Genomic DNA, 15,467 nt, shown 5'->3' on the forward strand with positions numbered 1-15,467 from the left:
ATGTTGGAATACATGGGGAACACTGGAGCTAAGAGCTACAACTTAAGTATTTGGTCCCATTAGAATGTTTCTCACAACTGCCTGGAGGAAGTGGGAACATTCTCTCCAGGACAGCTGAGCTGAGAAAGGGCTATACATCCCATGACGAGGAGAAGGACTCAGTGCTCCAGGACAGAGGTCAGCAAACTACAATCATTCCTCTAGTGTTCCCCTGGACCCGAGAATTGTGTTTTTAAAATAAGCAGCCATAAAGAAGAGAAGTTTGTTCCTCCTAGGACTAGAATATTTTATAGGTGACTTTTCAAGTCTTAACCTTGTACTATGATGACATCATTGAAACTGAGTCAGGGTGAAGTCAAGACATTTAAATGGAAATATTTATTTCCTTAAAAATATAGCTTAACTCTCCCTCTCCAACTTTGAGAAGGATCATCAGGAGGATGGAGGACAAGATGACATGACCACTCTCACTAGGGGCTGTCATGAAGCATCCTTGGTACTGTCCAGTTCACGAAACCTCGCATCCCTTTTTCCACTCAGACAGGTCTCTGCCCTCACAGTTCTTCTTCCAGCCTTGCCTGGGGAGGAGAGGGAAGAAGGAACAACAGAGCAAGTGTGACAGTCCAAATGTGCTGAGGCTCAAAAACCATAGACAAGGAACCCACTTAAACAGCAGTGCCCAGGCTTTAGTGTCATTTGTTTCTGGTCCTGATCTAAGTCCTGATCTAAAGACTCCATCCCTTTTGCCTTAAGACTGCCCTCTCCCTGGTTTTCTCCTAGTCTATATGAGCCTCAGCAACAAGCAAACAACTTTTATAAGGATGGGGCATTTAGTTAAACATCCACATCTCTTAAAATTTGGGTTCTGCAAGTGAGTGACCCAATCAGCAACGTTCACAAGAAAACACAGCCACAGAGAGCCGGTGTGCACTGGCTAAGCCATAGCTCACACACCACCTGGGGAAGTTTCCTGTCAATGTCTCATGTAACCAACATGGTTAGTTTCCTCTCACTGCCCCTGACTTCCCAAATCTTATCCAAATTTAGAGCAAGCTGGAACTTTTTCTTCTGGTGTATTGTCTTCATTGATGTTCTCCAGTTCACATGAGAAAATAGCCCTCTCTTCATTGTTTGGAACATCTTGATGTGAAAAGCAATTGCAAATAATTCTGACTCCCTAACCCTCTACTCCCCATACTAATTCCAGGTTCACTGCACATCCACACAGTGATGGAAGACGACATAGACAAGGTCAAGTGGAAATCACTGGACCACTCTGCAGAGGTGAACTTGTTCCCATCCCCTGCAGCTTGGATGGACACATACACTAAGGGTTTCACCCATGTCAGCTTGTCTCCCAAGGAAAGACTCTTACCAGTAGTTCATGCCATCCGTTTCTTTAACAATTTTCTTGGCACAGATAATTGCATCCGTGAGGTCATCAGTGATCAAGGCTATAAGAGAGAGTAGTAGAGGGTTAGTTGAGAATTTGCTGTTGGAGGAGGGGAAGCCCAAATCAGATTTTCTTCATTTTTCTCACTGCATTTTGGAGCAGGAAGAACTATGAGCTGTCTCCTTCTTCTTCTTTTTTTTTTTTTTGTTCCACTTCTTCACAAAGAAAGGATTGTTTTTGTTTCTAGGCCATCCACATCTTAAAGTTTAGGACTCTTTGGTAGAGGACTAGACCATCCCTGAAAGGCTTTTGGAAGTGTGCTTAGGGAAAACATAATGGGAAAAAAAAAATTTTTTTTTTTTTTTGGAAAAGTGTTTAAGGGAAAACACAATAGGAAAATGTTTATCTCCTAAAGAAACATAAAAGCTAGACAGGATAGTAGTGTTTTCTTTACTCATGTTAATTTGGCATGTAAGATCTCTTTATATGTAATGATTAAACTTCTATTTATTATAGCTTTCTGGTTTGTGCATTAAGTTTTTTTTTATACCCAAAGTATTTTTCACATGCAGAAAACTTTAAGCTTTATGTGAAACCTTTGCCTTTATTACTTTTTCTGTGACTTTCAGACATAACAAATCTTTCAACTGAAAATGTGTTAACTCATATCACTTCACCAGAAGTGACCTCAAAATCCGTCTCAACACGAATATGACAAGAAAAGGCAAATAAACAAAAAGGCCCAACATCATTTCTGTTTCAGGTTGCGTTCTCCAGAAGTAGATGTGGAGGTGAGTTTGGGGTGCAAGGTGGTTTTGTTAGGGATCCACACCTGTAGAAGAATGGGTGGAAGCAGGAGTGGGCAGAGGAGACTGTAGCTGTGATCTACGGAGGATATTCTGCTAGACGTGCACGCGGAGAACAAGGGTCCCACTGGGGGTGAAGCAGGTTGCTAGTCTGGAGATGCTGTGGACAGGTTGGTGGGGAGGGTAGGTGCTGCAGGCTCAGTCTGTACAATCCATGGAAAGTGTTTGTCAGCGTCCCACTTTGTTCTACCATTTTATTGCACAAGTGAGATGTTTTGCAAAGACCAAAAAACAAACAACAACAAGTTGCATGGAACCTTGAATTTCTTTGCAAAAATATGTTAAAGGGGTAAGGGGCTGGGGAATAAAGAAACTGGCTGTGGGCTAAAATGTGGAAACACAGTGAAATCACCACAGTGGGGCAGCAAAGGGGCAGAAATGAGCCCAGGGAGCACGTATGTACAAGGACCTGAGCCAATAGTGGCTTCTGCTCAGTGTTCAAATAGACAATTCTGTCCAGTCACACACGGATAAGGAGAGGGTTCTGTTGAATATCAAACATCATTCAAGGGAATCTTTTATTCTCCCCCATCCAACAACAGAAAACAGCAACAATCTACACAAAAAGAACCATTTCTTTTCAGTGGAGTTCTACCGCAAAACCAGCCTCTCCTCAGCATCCCCCTGGCCCCCATAAAAGTGTCACTACCTTGCCCAGAATTTACATCTCCTTGTCGTTTCTGAAGTGGCAACAGCCAACTCAGATACCAGGCTGGTAGGAGAAACAGAGATTGATACAGGTGGGCTATACTAGATACAGGAGGCAATGACTGCTTTCTTAAAATCTATTTTAATAAGGACTAAGTTATTGGAGGGAAACAAAAATGGCTATTGTATTATTATATGCATGTGTGTGTGTATACATAGATATATTTATATCTCTATAGAACAAATACTGTGGTCAAATAGTTTGGGGAAGGTTGACAGCAATTTGAGGCATATGGTCTGGTCTGGGAATGAGAAGAGGACTAGCTTCAGTAGATGGGCATGAGGTGCGTGTACTTTGTACACACATGAGATGCCACCTACGTTGCACACACACCCCAATGTTAGCTTGTTTCCAGGTTTCCATGACGAATAGCCCTACTTCTGTAATCCATGGGACAGAATGACATTGTCGCTAATTATAGACTCTCTGGCCTGAGGCTGGGGGAGGACAGTCATGGAGGGTGATTAGGATATAAAACCAACATCCTGTTTTCTATTTTAAAGCTTTCCCTAAAAATCCCAAGCTCTTTTTATGAGAAAACAGATATGAGTGATCCTTCACCTCTAACCATAAGCCATCTAACATTTTAATTTCTGAGAATCCACTGTTGTCTTGTAAATATACTTTTAGCCCACATTTCGTTAATTGTTCCATTGGACAATATTCAGTTAGTAAACTGCACATAAAGTCAAGCTTGGCCATGATGCACTCGAGATTTTCTCTCCTCCTGTAACAGCTAGACAGCTAGACAATAGGGAATGCAGAATCTTTGAGGGATAGAAACCAGATGAGGTGAGCGTTGGGATTGCTGTGACTTTCTGCCCAGAGGCACTTTCCAGACCACAAAGGTAAAATCCAGGCAGGCCATGGCAATCTAAGTAGAGGAGACAGAGATCAGAGGCCAAGACAATTGGAATTTATGGAGAGGGGTCCCTGTGAGGACAGAGCCACCCAGGAGGGTGCCAGAACTCTGCAGAGAGAGATCTCTGAGTCTTTGACTGAAAAACTCCATGAGAGTAACCAGAAAACTGCTACCAGACACCTCAGCAATTGCAGGGCTCACACAGGGAGACGTGATCTGTTACTGGCCAGAGGAGAGAGATTTTGCTGAGCCCTGGTTTATTCAAGAGATGCTATAGATAAATACCTTGATAGTAAGGCTGCACAAGCCCTCCCATAAAGACTACTCTAGAATGTCCCGGACCAGAATTAACTGCTTGCCAAGATGACCTTGAATAATCCTTAAAGGGACACAGCATAATCCAGACACTCAACAATGTAATATACATGCAATCTAGTATCCAGTAAAAAATTGATCAAATGTACAAAAAGATATGAAAACATAACTCACAGCCAGGAGAAAGACCTAGAAATGACAGAGATGATTGAATTAGATAAGAAATTTAAAACAGTGCTTATAAATATGTTTATTGATAGCAAGGACTTATAGGAAAACATCAATCAAATGAAAGAAATAACTACCTGGCATTGAAAAAAATACAATATCTGAAATGAAACATTCAATTGCTGAATTTAATAGATCAGGCACTTCATGAAAATGATCAGAGATCTTGAACATAAAATGATTGAAAATAAAACACAGAGAGGGAAAAGGTCTGAAAGAAAAAGAGTCTTGGTGACCAATGGGAATACAAAAATGATCTAGCATGTGTGTTATTAGACTCCTAGAAGGAGAAAGTTTAAACACTATTCACTCAGGGACCCAAAATTTTAGTGAATATCAAGCAAAATAAACACACAAAAAATGGGCATTTGTGATCAACTTGCTAGATACTGTTGATGAAGAAATTGTAAAAGGGGATGGAGAAAAAGGACATGATACACACAGGGAACTCAAGTGAGAAAATCACTGATTTCTCATAATAAATAAGTCAAGCAGAAGATAATGGACATATTTAGTAAGCTGAGAGAAAAATATCTGTCAGCTTGAAAGTGAAAATGAAGTCTCTCAGTCGGGTCCGACTCTTTGCTACCCCATGGACTGTAGCCTACCAGGCTCCTCCGTCTATGGGATTTTCCAGGCAAGAATACTGGAGTGGGTTGCCATTTCCTTCTCCATCTCTCAGCTTAGAGTTTTATATACATAGAAAATATCTCTTATAGAAGAAAAGGCAATATAGACATTTTCAGACACACAAAAGCAGAAAGGTGCTTCCTAGAAAAATTCCACTCCAGGAAATTGTTCAAGGATGTTCTTTAGGCTGAAAGAAAATAGCCCTTAACTGTGTGTCCAAATGAAGGCACCAAAGGTATAGAGAATGTGGTAATTGGTAAATGTGTGTGTGCTCAGTCATATCTGACTCTTGTGACCCCATGGACTGCAGCACGCCAGGATCCTCTGTTCATGGAATTTTCCAGGCAAGAATACTGGAGTGGGTTACCATTTCCTCCTCCAGGACATCTTCCCAACCCAGCGATAGAATCTGAGCCTCTTGCATTGGCAGATGGATTCTTTACCACTGAACCACCTGGAAAGCCCCAAATGATAAATATTGTGTGGTAAATATAAAGAGATCCTTCTCATCTGAACATTTTACTTAAAAGATAGTCATTTAAAGCAAAAATAATTAAAAAAATGTACTGTGTCTATACATGTTGTGAGGTGTAGAGCATGCATGTAATGTATGTAGAAATGCATTCATCATGCTTCCCTGGAGGCTCAATGGTAAAGAATCTGCCTGCCAATGCAAGAGACACGGGTTTAGTCGCTGGTCTGGGAATGTCCCACATGCTTTGGAGCAACTAAGCCCATATGCCACAGCTACTGAACCTGTGCTCCAGATCCTGGGGACCGCAACTTCTGAACCCATGACTGCAACTACGGAAGCCCATGCACCCTAGAGCCCATGCTCTGAAACAAGAGAAGCCACCACAATGAGAAGCCTGAGCATAACTAGAGAGTAACCTCCGTTTGCTGCCGCTGGAGAAAAAGACCACATAGCAACAAAGACCCAGCATAGCCAAAAATAAATAAATAAAATTATTTTTTAAAAGCATTGTGAAGTGTATAACATGTGGAAGTAAAAAGGACGACAACTTAGCACAGAAGACATGATGGGGAAAATTGAACCACAGTAGTATAAAATTCTTATGCAGCAGATCCTTGAAAAACATTGGTTTGGATTTTTTTTTGATGAATATATTGGAAACATTTTTTTTTTTTTAGATTTGTGACAGTTTGAAAACACTTGTAGACCACATAGCCTAGAAATATCAAAAGTTAATAAAAAGTTAGATATATCATAAATGCATAAAATATATGTAGGCACTCAGTTTAGTTCAGTTGCTCAGTTGTGTCCAACTCTTTGTGACCCCACGGACTGCAGCGCGCCCAGGCTTCCCTGTCCATCGCCAATTTCCAGAGCTTGCTCAGACTCATGTGTATTGAGCTGGTGTTGCCATCCAAACATCTCATCCTCTGTTGTCCCCTTCTCTTGTGTAGGCACTAGTCTATCCTTAAGAGGCACAAGGTGGGTGTTATTTAATATAAAATTAACAATGTGTAAGCTCTTTTGGGCTTCCCTAGTGGCTCAGACGATAAAGAATCTGCCTGCAATGCTGGAGACCTGGGTTCAGTCCCTGGGTTGGGAAGATCCTCTGGAGAAGGGAACAGCTACCCACTCCAGTATCCTTGCCTGGAGAGTCCCATGGACAGAGAGGTCTGGAGAGCTAAAGTCCATGGGGTCACAGAGAGTCAGACACGACTGAGCAACTTTCACTTTAGCTCCCTTCCTGTTTTATAACTTTGCCTTCAGAGAATTATATTACCGTACAGTATATGTCTCTTTCTCTCATTTAAAAATGCAACAGTGCTTCCAATACTTTATTATGAACATGACTTTAATACTGCGTGCCATTAAAATTTTCTAACCATTCATTAGAGTATAGGCTGGGCTATTTTGAGGCAATTGTATTGATGGCACTAGGGGATCATAAAATGATCATATTGCTGCTTCTCGGTTATTAATGCATGAATCATTATACCTATAAATATGAATTCCTTTTTCACATTATCTTTCATTTTAGTGTCCAGTGTTAGTAATATATATAACATCTACAGTGTTTTGTATCATCTAAAACAAAATTGATGTGGGTACTGACAGATGATTCATCTTATAAACAGGTGATATAAGCTTACAGAATCAGTATATATGATAGAGTAAATGTATTTTCTCTGCCTTATCATTTTCTTAACTTTTTTTTTTCCTCTACCTTATTCTATTGTAAGAATACAGTATATAATACATATACAAAATATGTGTCAGTCATCTGCTTATGCTGTTGGTAAGGCTTCTAGTCAATGGTAGGTTTTAGTAGTACCTTGTTCAAGTGTCAACTTTACTATATGTGAAGTGGTATAATGTTATTTGGAGGTAGAAAGTGATGCATATTGTAAACCCTAGAGGATCTGCTAAAAATAAAACAGAAATGAAGTTAATAAGGGCTTTCCTGGTGGCTCAGATGGTAGAGAATCAATCTGCAATGCAGGAGACCCGGATTTGATCCCTGGATTGGGAAGATCCCCTGGAGAAGGGAATGGCTACCCACACCAGTATTCCTGCCTCAAAAATCTCATAGACAGAGGAGCCTGGAGGGCTACAGTCCGTGGGGTTGTAAAGAGTCAGACACAACTAAGCGACTAATTAAGCATGCACACATATACTTAAAAAGCCAATGATAGAAATAAAATTGAATACTGGAAAATATTCAATTAATCCAAAAGTCAGGAAAAATAAACCAAGAGTAGTTGGATAGATGGAACAAATAGGAAACAAATAACAACATGGTGGATTTCAAAGTAATCATATCAGCAATTACATTAAATATAAATGATCTAAATCAAAGTTCAGTACAAACTATGGCCCACAGACCCACCCTCCATTTTTGCACATAAACTTTTATTAGAACACAATCATGCCTATTCATTTCTATACTGTCTGTGGCTGCTTTTGTGCTGTATGGCAAGTTGAATAATTACAAAAGAGACTATATGGCTCACAAAACATAAAATATTTATTATCTATTCCTTTCAGAAAAAGTTTCCTGATCTAAACATTCCTGTGAAAAAGCAGAGATTGTTGGACAAGCTCTAAAAGCAGCACTCAATTATATGCTGTCTATAAGAAATTAATTCTAAATTAAATATACCAAAGATATTAATAATAGGTTTTTTTCATTTGAAGTTTTCATTTTGCTGCATAATCTCTGCTTTCAACAAATTACTTTTATCTGGTTTTTGTTGTTGGTGGTGGTGGTCTCATTTTCTCATGCCAGTAACAGCCTATGAAGTCTAGTCATTGGCAGACTTCTAGTTAGCTGCACTTATTTAAGAGAAGGATGCTTAAAAAAAAAAAAAGCTGATTAGGAGTCCAGTACAGAGATGGGGATTTTCAACTGTGCATCTCACTGGGGGAGATCTAGCTAGTTTGTCCACTGGGAAGCCCCCACTCAGATTCTAGTTTTCCTTTTCCTCTCTCTGGATTCCCCAGACTAGGGTCTTCTCTTCTGGAAAGATTAGGCTGGCTGCCATCATTCAGGGATCAGAGTGGAGGGAGGTGATTGGAACTACAGGAACTTGACTCCCTCTTAAGATGAAACTCTCACACTCAAATGTTGGTGAGGTCCCTCAATGAGAGAATTTCTACCTATTCTGTCCAAGAGAGAGCTCCAGTAACTTGCCAGGGTTGGGAGGAGCAGTCAATAGATGAACGGAATCAGGAGATGAGTCAGCTGCTGTTCAACTGACTTTCCAATTAATCATACCGTTTTTAGCCTGCCTTCACCCCAGTTTCTGGAAGTAGCTGATGTTGTTGATTTCTGAGCTCTTTTGGGATCCTGTGGTTGCTTTTTGGCTTTCCCATGGTCAGTTTAGGATTGAGGTTTCTCTAATTGCTAAATTAGTCACCATTAGTCCTCTCACTTTCAGCTTCAAACAATACTTATATATCCAACCGCCATATTTAACTGGAAAACTCTAGTGGCAAGCTCGCAGGGTATGCTAATGAGATTAACCAGGAAGGGGAGGGTTTTAAAAAGTCATATCTGTAGAAAAGTGAAGGTATTGAATGTTTTAGCCTGGGAGATAAGATTTGGAGATAAGAAGTACCTCCTAATCATCATTTTCAAATATTTGACAAGTTGAAGGCAAAAGGAGAAGGGGGCAGCAGAAGATAAGATGGTTAGATAGTATCACCGACTCACTGGGCATGAATTTGAGCAAACTGCAGGAGATAGTGGAGGACAGAGGAAACTGGCATGCTACAGTCCATGGGGTCACAAAGAGTTGGACACAACTAAGCGACTGAACAACAACAATATATAAAATAGAGAAAATTTGTTTTTAATAAATCCAGAAGGAGAAACCAGCATTAGTGGGAGAATGCTATGAGGAGATGGATTTTGGCTCAACAAAAGAATGTTCTAAAATAAGGGCTGACCAAAAATTGAGTGGTTGGCCTCAGGAGGTAGTGAGCATTCCATAGTAAAGCAGGGGCAGGGACTACTAATTTATTAGGTAAATTAACACAGTGTGCAGTCATTCATACATTCACACTAGGTTACTGATTATCTTGTGCATGTCTACGAGAAATTAAAAGATTATTTCCTGCTCTTAAGGAATTTGCTGGAGAATATTTTTTTAAATTTTATTTATTTTTTAAAAATTTTTTTTGCTGGAGAATATTTTATGGCTCCCTGTCTTCACCCTTTTGACCTTCCCTCCATTGATTTAGTCAATGAATATTTCTTGAGCTCCAACAATGGCCAGGGAGCATTCTAGGCATTGAGAATGCATCAGTGATTGAAATAGAACTCCTGCCCTCATGGGGTTTGCATTCTACAGGTGAGCAAACAAGACAGTCACTTACTTTACTTCAACCTTCTACGGTTGTCTCTGGCATGTTCTTCTCTATATTGCCAGCCATGACCATCATTCAGGCCTGTTTATTTCTCACCTCAACAATCAAAGGGGCGATTAAACTGTCTCTTCTTTAATCTCTCTCATATCCAGCTTGCATATTCATTTTTCTGAAGCAATGACGAATTAACTGGCCCATTCTGATTTCCTGTTGCGGGCAGAAATCAGCTGAGGGCACTCTCCTCAGCTTGGGTCCCAGCGCCCTTCGTGGTCAGGTGGTCATCAAACTTTCCAACCACATGTCCTGTTATATTTTATGTGCATTTTTGCTTTTTGGCCCTTCCTAACTGGAGTAACACTTCTCTATCCTTGAATATCCAAATCTTATCTATCTTCCAAATATTAAATAAAATATCATGCTACCCATAAAGCTTTCCATAACTTTATTAATAACATCTCTTTCCTCTGAAGCTCGCACCTATTTACAGTCATTTATATAACTTTGTATAAGCACTCTTCCTTAATACCAGAATTCATGTCTAAAGAGTCCTGCTATGCTCAATTCTATGCCCACATATATTTCTTGAATGATTGAATAGAAAGACTTAGAAATAAATTCTAGCATCATTTCTACTGTTGAAGAAGTGCTATGTGAAGTGAATTTGTCTCATTCTGTATAAAGAAGCATCAACTGCATCTTTTGAGTGGATTGCTTATGGAAAGCAGCTAGCGAACAGCTTTCTCCTTCTTAATGAACATATTTAACCTCTCTATGCATGGAAGGGTAGTCAGGTCGTTTGTCCAGGCCCCTGTTTTTGTGGTGGGCTTCATAAAACCCACCCTGGATAGAACAGGCCATCTTTGGACAAGTCGACCACAAGGTTGTGAGTGCCACTTTGGGGAACTCTTGAATAATTTATAATAATTTATTTACAGACCCACTTGCACATCTGAACTTCCAAATTTTGGGTAAAGCAGAAGATGGGTGGATATTCCATGGCCAGCTTTCCTGTCTGCTCCTAAGGGTGATATCTGCGGAATCAGAAGCCTACCTGAGCAGGCCACGTGACAGCGGTTTTTCTCCTGTAGCTTCGCGCTTCTGCACCACGTGTCACTGTTAATCTGAAAGATGCCGTAGTCGGTGCTTCCGTCCTCCAGCCGGGTCTGAGCCGTGGTGTTGTAGTGGCTCTCGTAGTAGGCCATGCAGATCCCTAGAGGGGGAGAATAGCCAGGAGTGTCAATAAAAGCAATTCATTGTTTCCTCCTACCTGCTCTTAGGGGAGCGCTCCCTTACACGTATTACACCCACGCTCTGCTCCCGACACGCCCTGGGGAGTGTCAGGGCAGGTAGCACATCTGAGAGGCACAGGATGGGCAGGGGGGCACACCTAGTCAGTGGCTGACCCTGGCCCAGACTAAACATCAGGTCTGCCCCTTGCAATGCCAGCCAGAGGAAGCTGTTTTCTCCTTTCCTTACTGGTGTCAATCACACAGGACTCCAGGAGTGAGGACAGGATGGGCAGGGAGGAGGAGGGAAGCTCCGGAGAGCAATGGTGGAGGACAGGTAAACAGCCAGCAGCCGTCGCTGGTGGGGCAGAGCAAGGACAGGCTGGAAGCAAACAGAAGTGGGTATGGGAGGGGCCTTTGACATCTCAAGGAAGAGTTAAAGGGCAGAAAGAAAACAGGAAGGGGGAAATCTCACAGTTTCCAAGGCTAAAGCCTCGGTAATTGTCCAGGCTGGCCCTCGAAAATATTTTTGCCAGTTTACATCGAGTGTAGATTTTGGGCTCAATGACTGTGACCAGGCAGCCCATCAGGGCCAAAATACCAGCAGCCTTCATCTCCAGGCCTGTTGGAAGCAGAACCTGTCAAGAATAAGAGACCACATCAGACAACCCAGCTTGATTCCCAAGACTAAGTTTCTTGCCAACAAGAACTTCCAAATCTGCCAGCCTGAATGTAGCCTGTCACTTGTAAACATTGAGGACCAGCATCAGGGAAAATCCAAGTGCCAATAGTACATAGTACAGGGAAGGGATGATTGCAGGCTCTCTAAAACTTTTTACACGGCTATGCATGCGTGTTCAGTTACTTCAGTCACGTCCAACTGTTTGTGACCCCATGGACGGTAGCCCACCAGGCTCCTCTGTTCAAGGGATTCTCCAGTCAAGAATACTGGAGTGGGTTGCCATACCCTCCTCCAGGGGATCTTACCAACCCAGGGATCAAACCTGAGTTTCTTTAGGTTTCCTGCACTGGCAGGCAGATTCTTTACCACTAGTGACACCTGGGAAGCCATTCTACATGCTACTTTCAAGTAAATGCTAAGCTCCTGGGACCTGGCAAGGAAGGGAATCAACCTTCCTTTACTGATGTCCAGAAAGAATCCACAGAGGGTGACACATTTCTCGGATTCCCCATTTTAACTCTATGAATAGAAATAACCAGAGTACAATGAGGTAAGCATCGCCTGTACCCATAGAATCAGACATCTCAACCAGAGATGGATATACATGGGTCTTCATAGACAACCTTAAGATTTATTGTTGGGAGTTTATTGAAGGGAGAAGATTTTTTAAGAAGACAGGAAATGTTTTATTTTTTATGTTTATTTTTAAAAAACCTTTTTATTTTACATTGGAGTATAGCCGACTACCGGGCTTCCCCAGTGGCTCAGACAGTAAAGAATCCACCTGCAATGTGGGAGGCCTGGATTCAATCCTTGGGTTGGGAAGATCCCCTGGAGCAGGGCATGGCAACCCACTCCTGTATTCTTGCCTGGAGAATTTCATGGACAGAGGAGCCTGGTGGGCTACAGTCCATGGGGTCACGAAGAGTCAGATATGACGAGCGACTAAGCACAGCACAGCACATAGCTGATTAACAATGTTGTGGTAGCTTCAGGCGGACAGCAAAGGGACTCAGCAATACATATGCATGTATCCATTCAGAAGGTAGAATATTTAGCACCTTATCTTTCCTCTTTTTTATTTTTTTCACACTTTCATAACTCATTATCTCCTTTTTATCTTGATACTTTTCCAAACATGGGAATGTTGCTTCAAAAATATCAGTGTTATATTGCAAATGCAATATGATATTTTTCTAGGTTCTTCCATCACTGTTTCATGGGTCCCCCTGAAAAGCTTGGTGTCAATGGCAAGCAAGAAGGGGACAAATGATGATGAGTCAAAAGAGGAGAAAGTGCTGGTGGTGGGAGGACATGAAGGAACTCTCACCTAACCATTTAAAATGAAAGTAGGATCAAAAGGTCCCTGCCTTGCTGGCTACTGGTTTTCCAAAAGTGCTTCTTCTCCCAAAGAAATTTGTCTTCCCCAAATAGGACAACCTTGCTGAGATGAGGGTGGAGTGAAATCTCTGGTAATAACTGCTCCTGATTCTGAACCTGACATTCATACATACTTTCATCCAGTATCATTTTCCTCACCTGCCTAGACATTTCTAGAGTTGTTCATTTCTCCTCATGGAGCTAAGTTTCCCAGTTGAGAGGAGAGGCTAAGAACAAGGCTGAATATTCAGCAAGGCCAGAGGGGAATCATTATGGGGGCTTTAAGGTAACTGACCAATAAGGTGACTACATGTCAGATGGGGTGTCCAGATACATACTGGTGAGTAGCAAGGGTCAGTGCTTTTTGTGAGTAAAGTTTTATTAGGACACAGCCATACTCATCCAGTAATATATTGTGTATGGCTGCTTTTTACAGTTGAGTGTTGTGTTGGAGATTGTATAGACCATAAAGTCTAAAATATTCAGTATCTGGACCTTTATAGCAAAAACCCCTGATGTAAAGCAGGGAACTATATCCTAGCACTGCGCCAGACACCAAGAGGGAGACCAACGAGGTTTATGACACAGAGTTTACAAATCCAGTTGGTTTCTATCCCTTATCTTTAGACTCTCACTGGTCTCAAGCAAATCAAAATAAAATAAAAGCCCACAGCAGTGGTGGCCCCAAGTACAACATTCTACATCCTTCTAGCTGGGGGTTGCCATTGTTGATTCTTTGGGACAGATGGCTTCACCAGAGTGATTTCAGTCAGTCAGTCAGTTCAGTAGCTCAGTCGTGTCCAACTCTTTGTGGTCCCATGAGCCGCAGCACGTCAGGCCTCCCTGTCCATCACCAACTCCCAGAGTCCACCCAAACCCATGTCCATCAAGTCGGTGATACCATCCAACCATCTCTTCTGTCGTCCCCTTCTCCTCCTGCCTTCAATCTTTCCCAACATCAGGGTCTTTTCAAATGAGTCAGCTCTTTGCATCAGGTGGCCGAAGTATTGGAGTTTCAGCTTCAACATCAGTCCTTCCAATGAACACCCAGGACTGATTTCCTTTAAGATGGACTGGTTGGATCTCTTTGCAGTCCAAGGGACTCTCAAGAGTCTTCTCCAACACCACAGTTCAAAAGCATCAATTCTTTGGTGCTAAGCTTTCTTTATAGTCCAACTCTCACATCCATACATGATTACTGGAAAAACCATAGCCTTGACTAGATGGACTTTTGTTGACAAAGTAATGTCTCTGCTTTTTAATATGCTGTCTAGGTTGGTCATAACTTTCCTTCCAAGGAGTAAGCATCTTTTAATTTCATGGCTGCAATCACCATCTGTAGTGATTTTGGAGCCCTCAAAAATAAAGTCAGCCACTATTTCCATTCTTTCCCCATCTAATTGCCATGAAGTGATGGGACCAGATGCCATGATCTTAGTTTTCTGAATGTTGAGCTTTAAATGAACTTTTTCACTCTCCTCTTTCCCTTTCATCAAGAGGCTCTTTAGTTCTTCTTCACTTTCTGCCATAAGGGTGGTGTCATCTGCATATCTGAGGTTATTGATATTTCTCCTGGCAATCTTGATTCCAGTTTGTGCTTCATCCAGCCCAGCATTTCTCATGATGTACTCTGCATATAAGTTAAATAAGCAGGGTGACAAGATACAGCTTTGACGTATTCTTTTTCCTATTTGGAACCAATCTAGAGTGATTTTGGTCTTATTAAAAGGATACCTGCCCCAGAGACATGCCTCAGGTGATTCTGGGGAGAAACACCATTCTACTTACCTAATCAGTGATTAGGAGCTCACACAAGCTTCCCGCATCCCACGAAGCCATTCTGATCCTGACCAGGCACAAGGGATCTTGGCCAAACCAAGGACCTTTCTGTAGAGCTTTAGGGAAAGAAGAATTCTTAGCTCTTTTGTTTCCAGCTGTCAAGAGATTCTAGAATTCTATTTCTTGGGACTTATATGATAACTACATTTAGGGACAGGCTACTTCTTTTTCTTTATCTTCCTCACTTCTCAACTCCACTGGGGCCTCCCACCTGACTGAGAGCTTATTTCCAAAATAACAGCCTCCAAACTTTATCATAAATCCCATCAGTAAAGAAAAATTAAGTGTGTATCCCCTGTAGGTATATATTGAATTATAAACCATACTCAAGTCCTTCTGTACTAATATGTTACATAAATTATAAGCACTACCAAACTAGAATTTTTAAAAGGATGTGACAGACATGAAATTAACATTTGAAAGTTGTATTAACAGTACAAAGTGTCTTTCTCTAATTGAATTACTATTATTAATAAAATATTTTTAGTAAGATC

General features: G+C 41.3%; 1 protein-coding gene across 1 annotated transcript; it reads right to left on the bottom strand.

Annotated features, from left to right (window-relative positions):
• Positions 1–351: 351 nt before the first annotated feature.
• Positions 352–15,014, bottom strand: LOC122448516 (lysozyme-like protein 1). The gene is made up of 5 exons (XM_043479866.1): positions 14,923–15,014; positions 11,548–11,710; positions 10,898–11,056; positions 1,376–1,454; positions 352–578 (listed from the first exon to the last, which is right to left on the bottom strand). The coding sequence occupies exons 2-5, from the start codon at positions 11,684–11,686 to the stop codon at positions 509–511; spliced, it is 447 nt and encodes a 148-aa protein (XP_043335801.1). The 5' UTR covers positions 11,687–11,710; positions 14,923–15,014; the 3' UTR covers positions 352–508.
• Positions 15,015–15,467: the final 453 nt, after the last annotated feature.

This window comes from Cervus canadensis, chromosome 10 (genome assembly GCF_019320065.1).
Source record: "Cervus canadensis isolate Bull #8, Minnesota chromosome 10, ASM1932006v1, whole genome shotgun sequence".
Classification (NCBI taxonomy): domain Eukaryota; kingdom Metazoa; phylum Chordata; class Mammalia; order Artiodactyla; family Cervidae; genus Cervus; species Cervus canadensis.

What these genes read in the sequence shown, in the direction of transcription:
- LOC122448516 (XM_043479866.1), bottom strand. Translation starts at nt 11,686, where the DNA reads ATGAAGGCTGCTGGTATTTTGGCCCTGATGGGCTGCCTGGTCACAGTC. An exon ending in CTGTCACGTGGCCTGCTCAG is followed by an intron (nt 1,455 to 10,897) that starts GTAGGCTTCTGA and finishes TCTCTCTTATAG; the next exon opens with CCTTGATCACTGATGACCTC. An exon ending in ACGGATGGCATGAACTACTG is followed by an intron (nt 579 to 1,375) that starts GTAAGAGTCTTT and finishes TCTCCTCCCCAG; the next exon opens with GCAAGGCTGGAAGAAGAACT.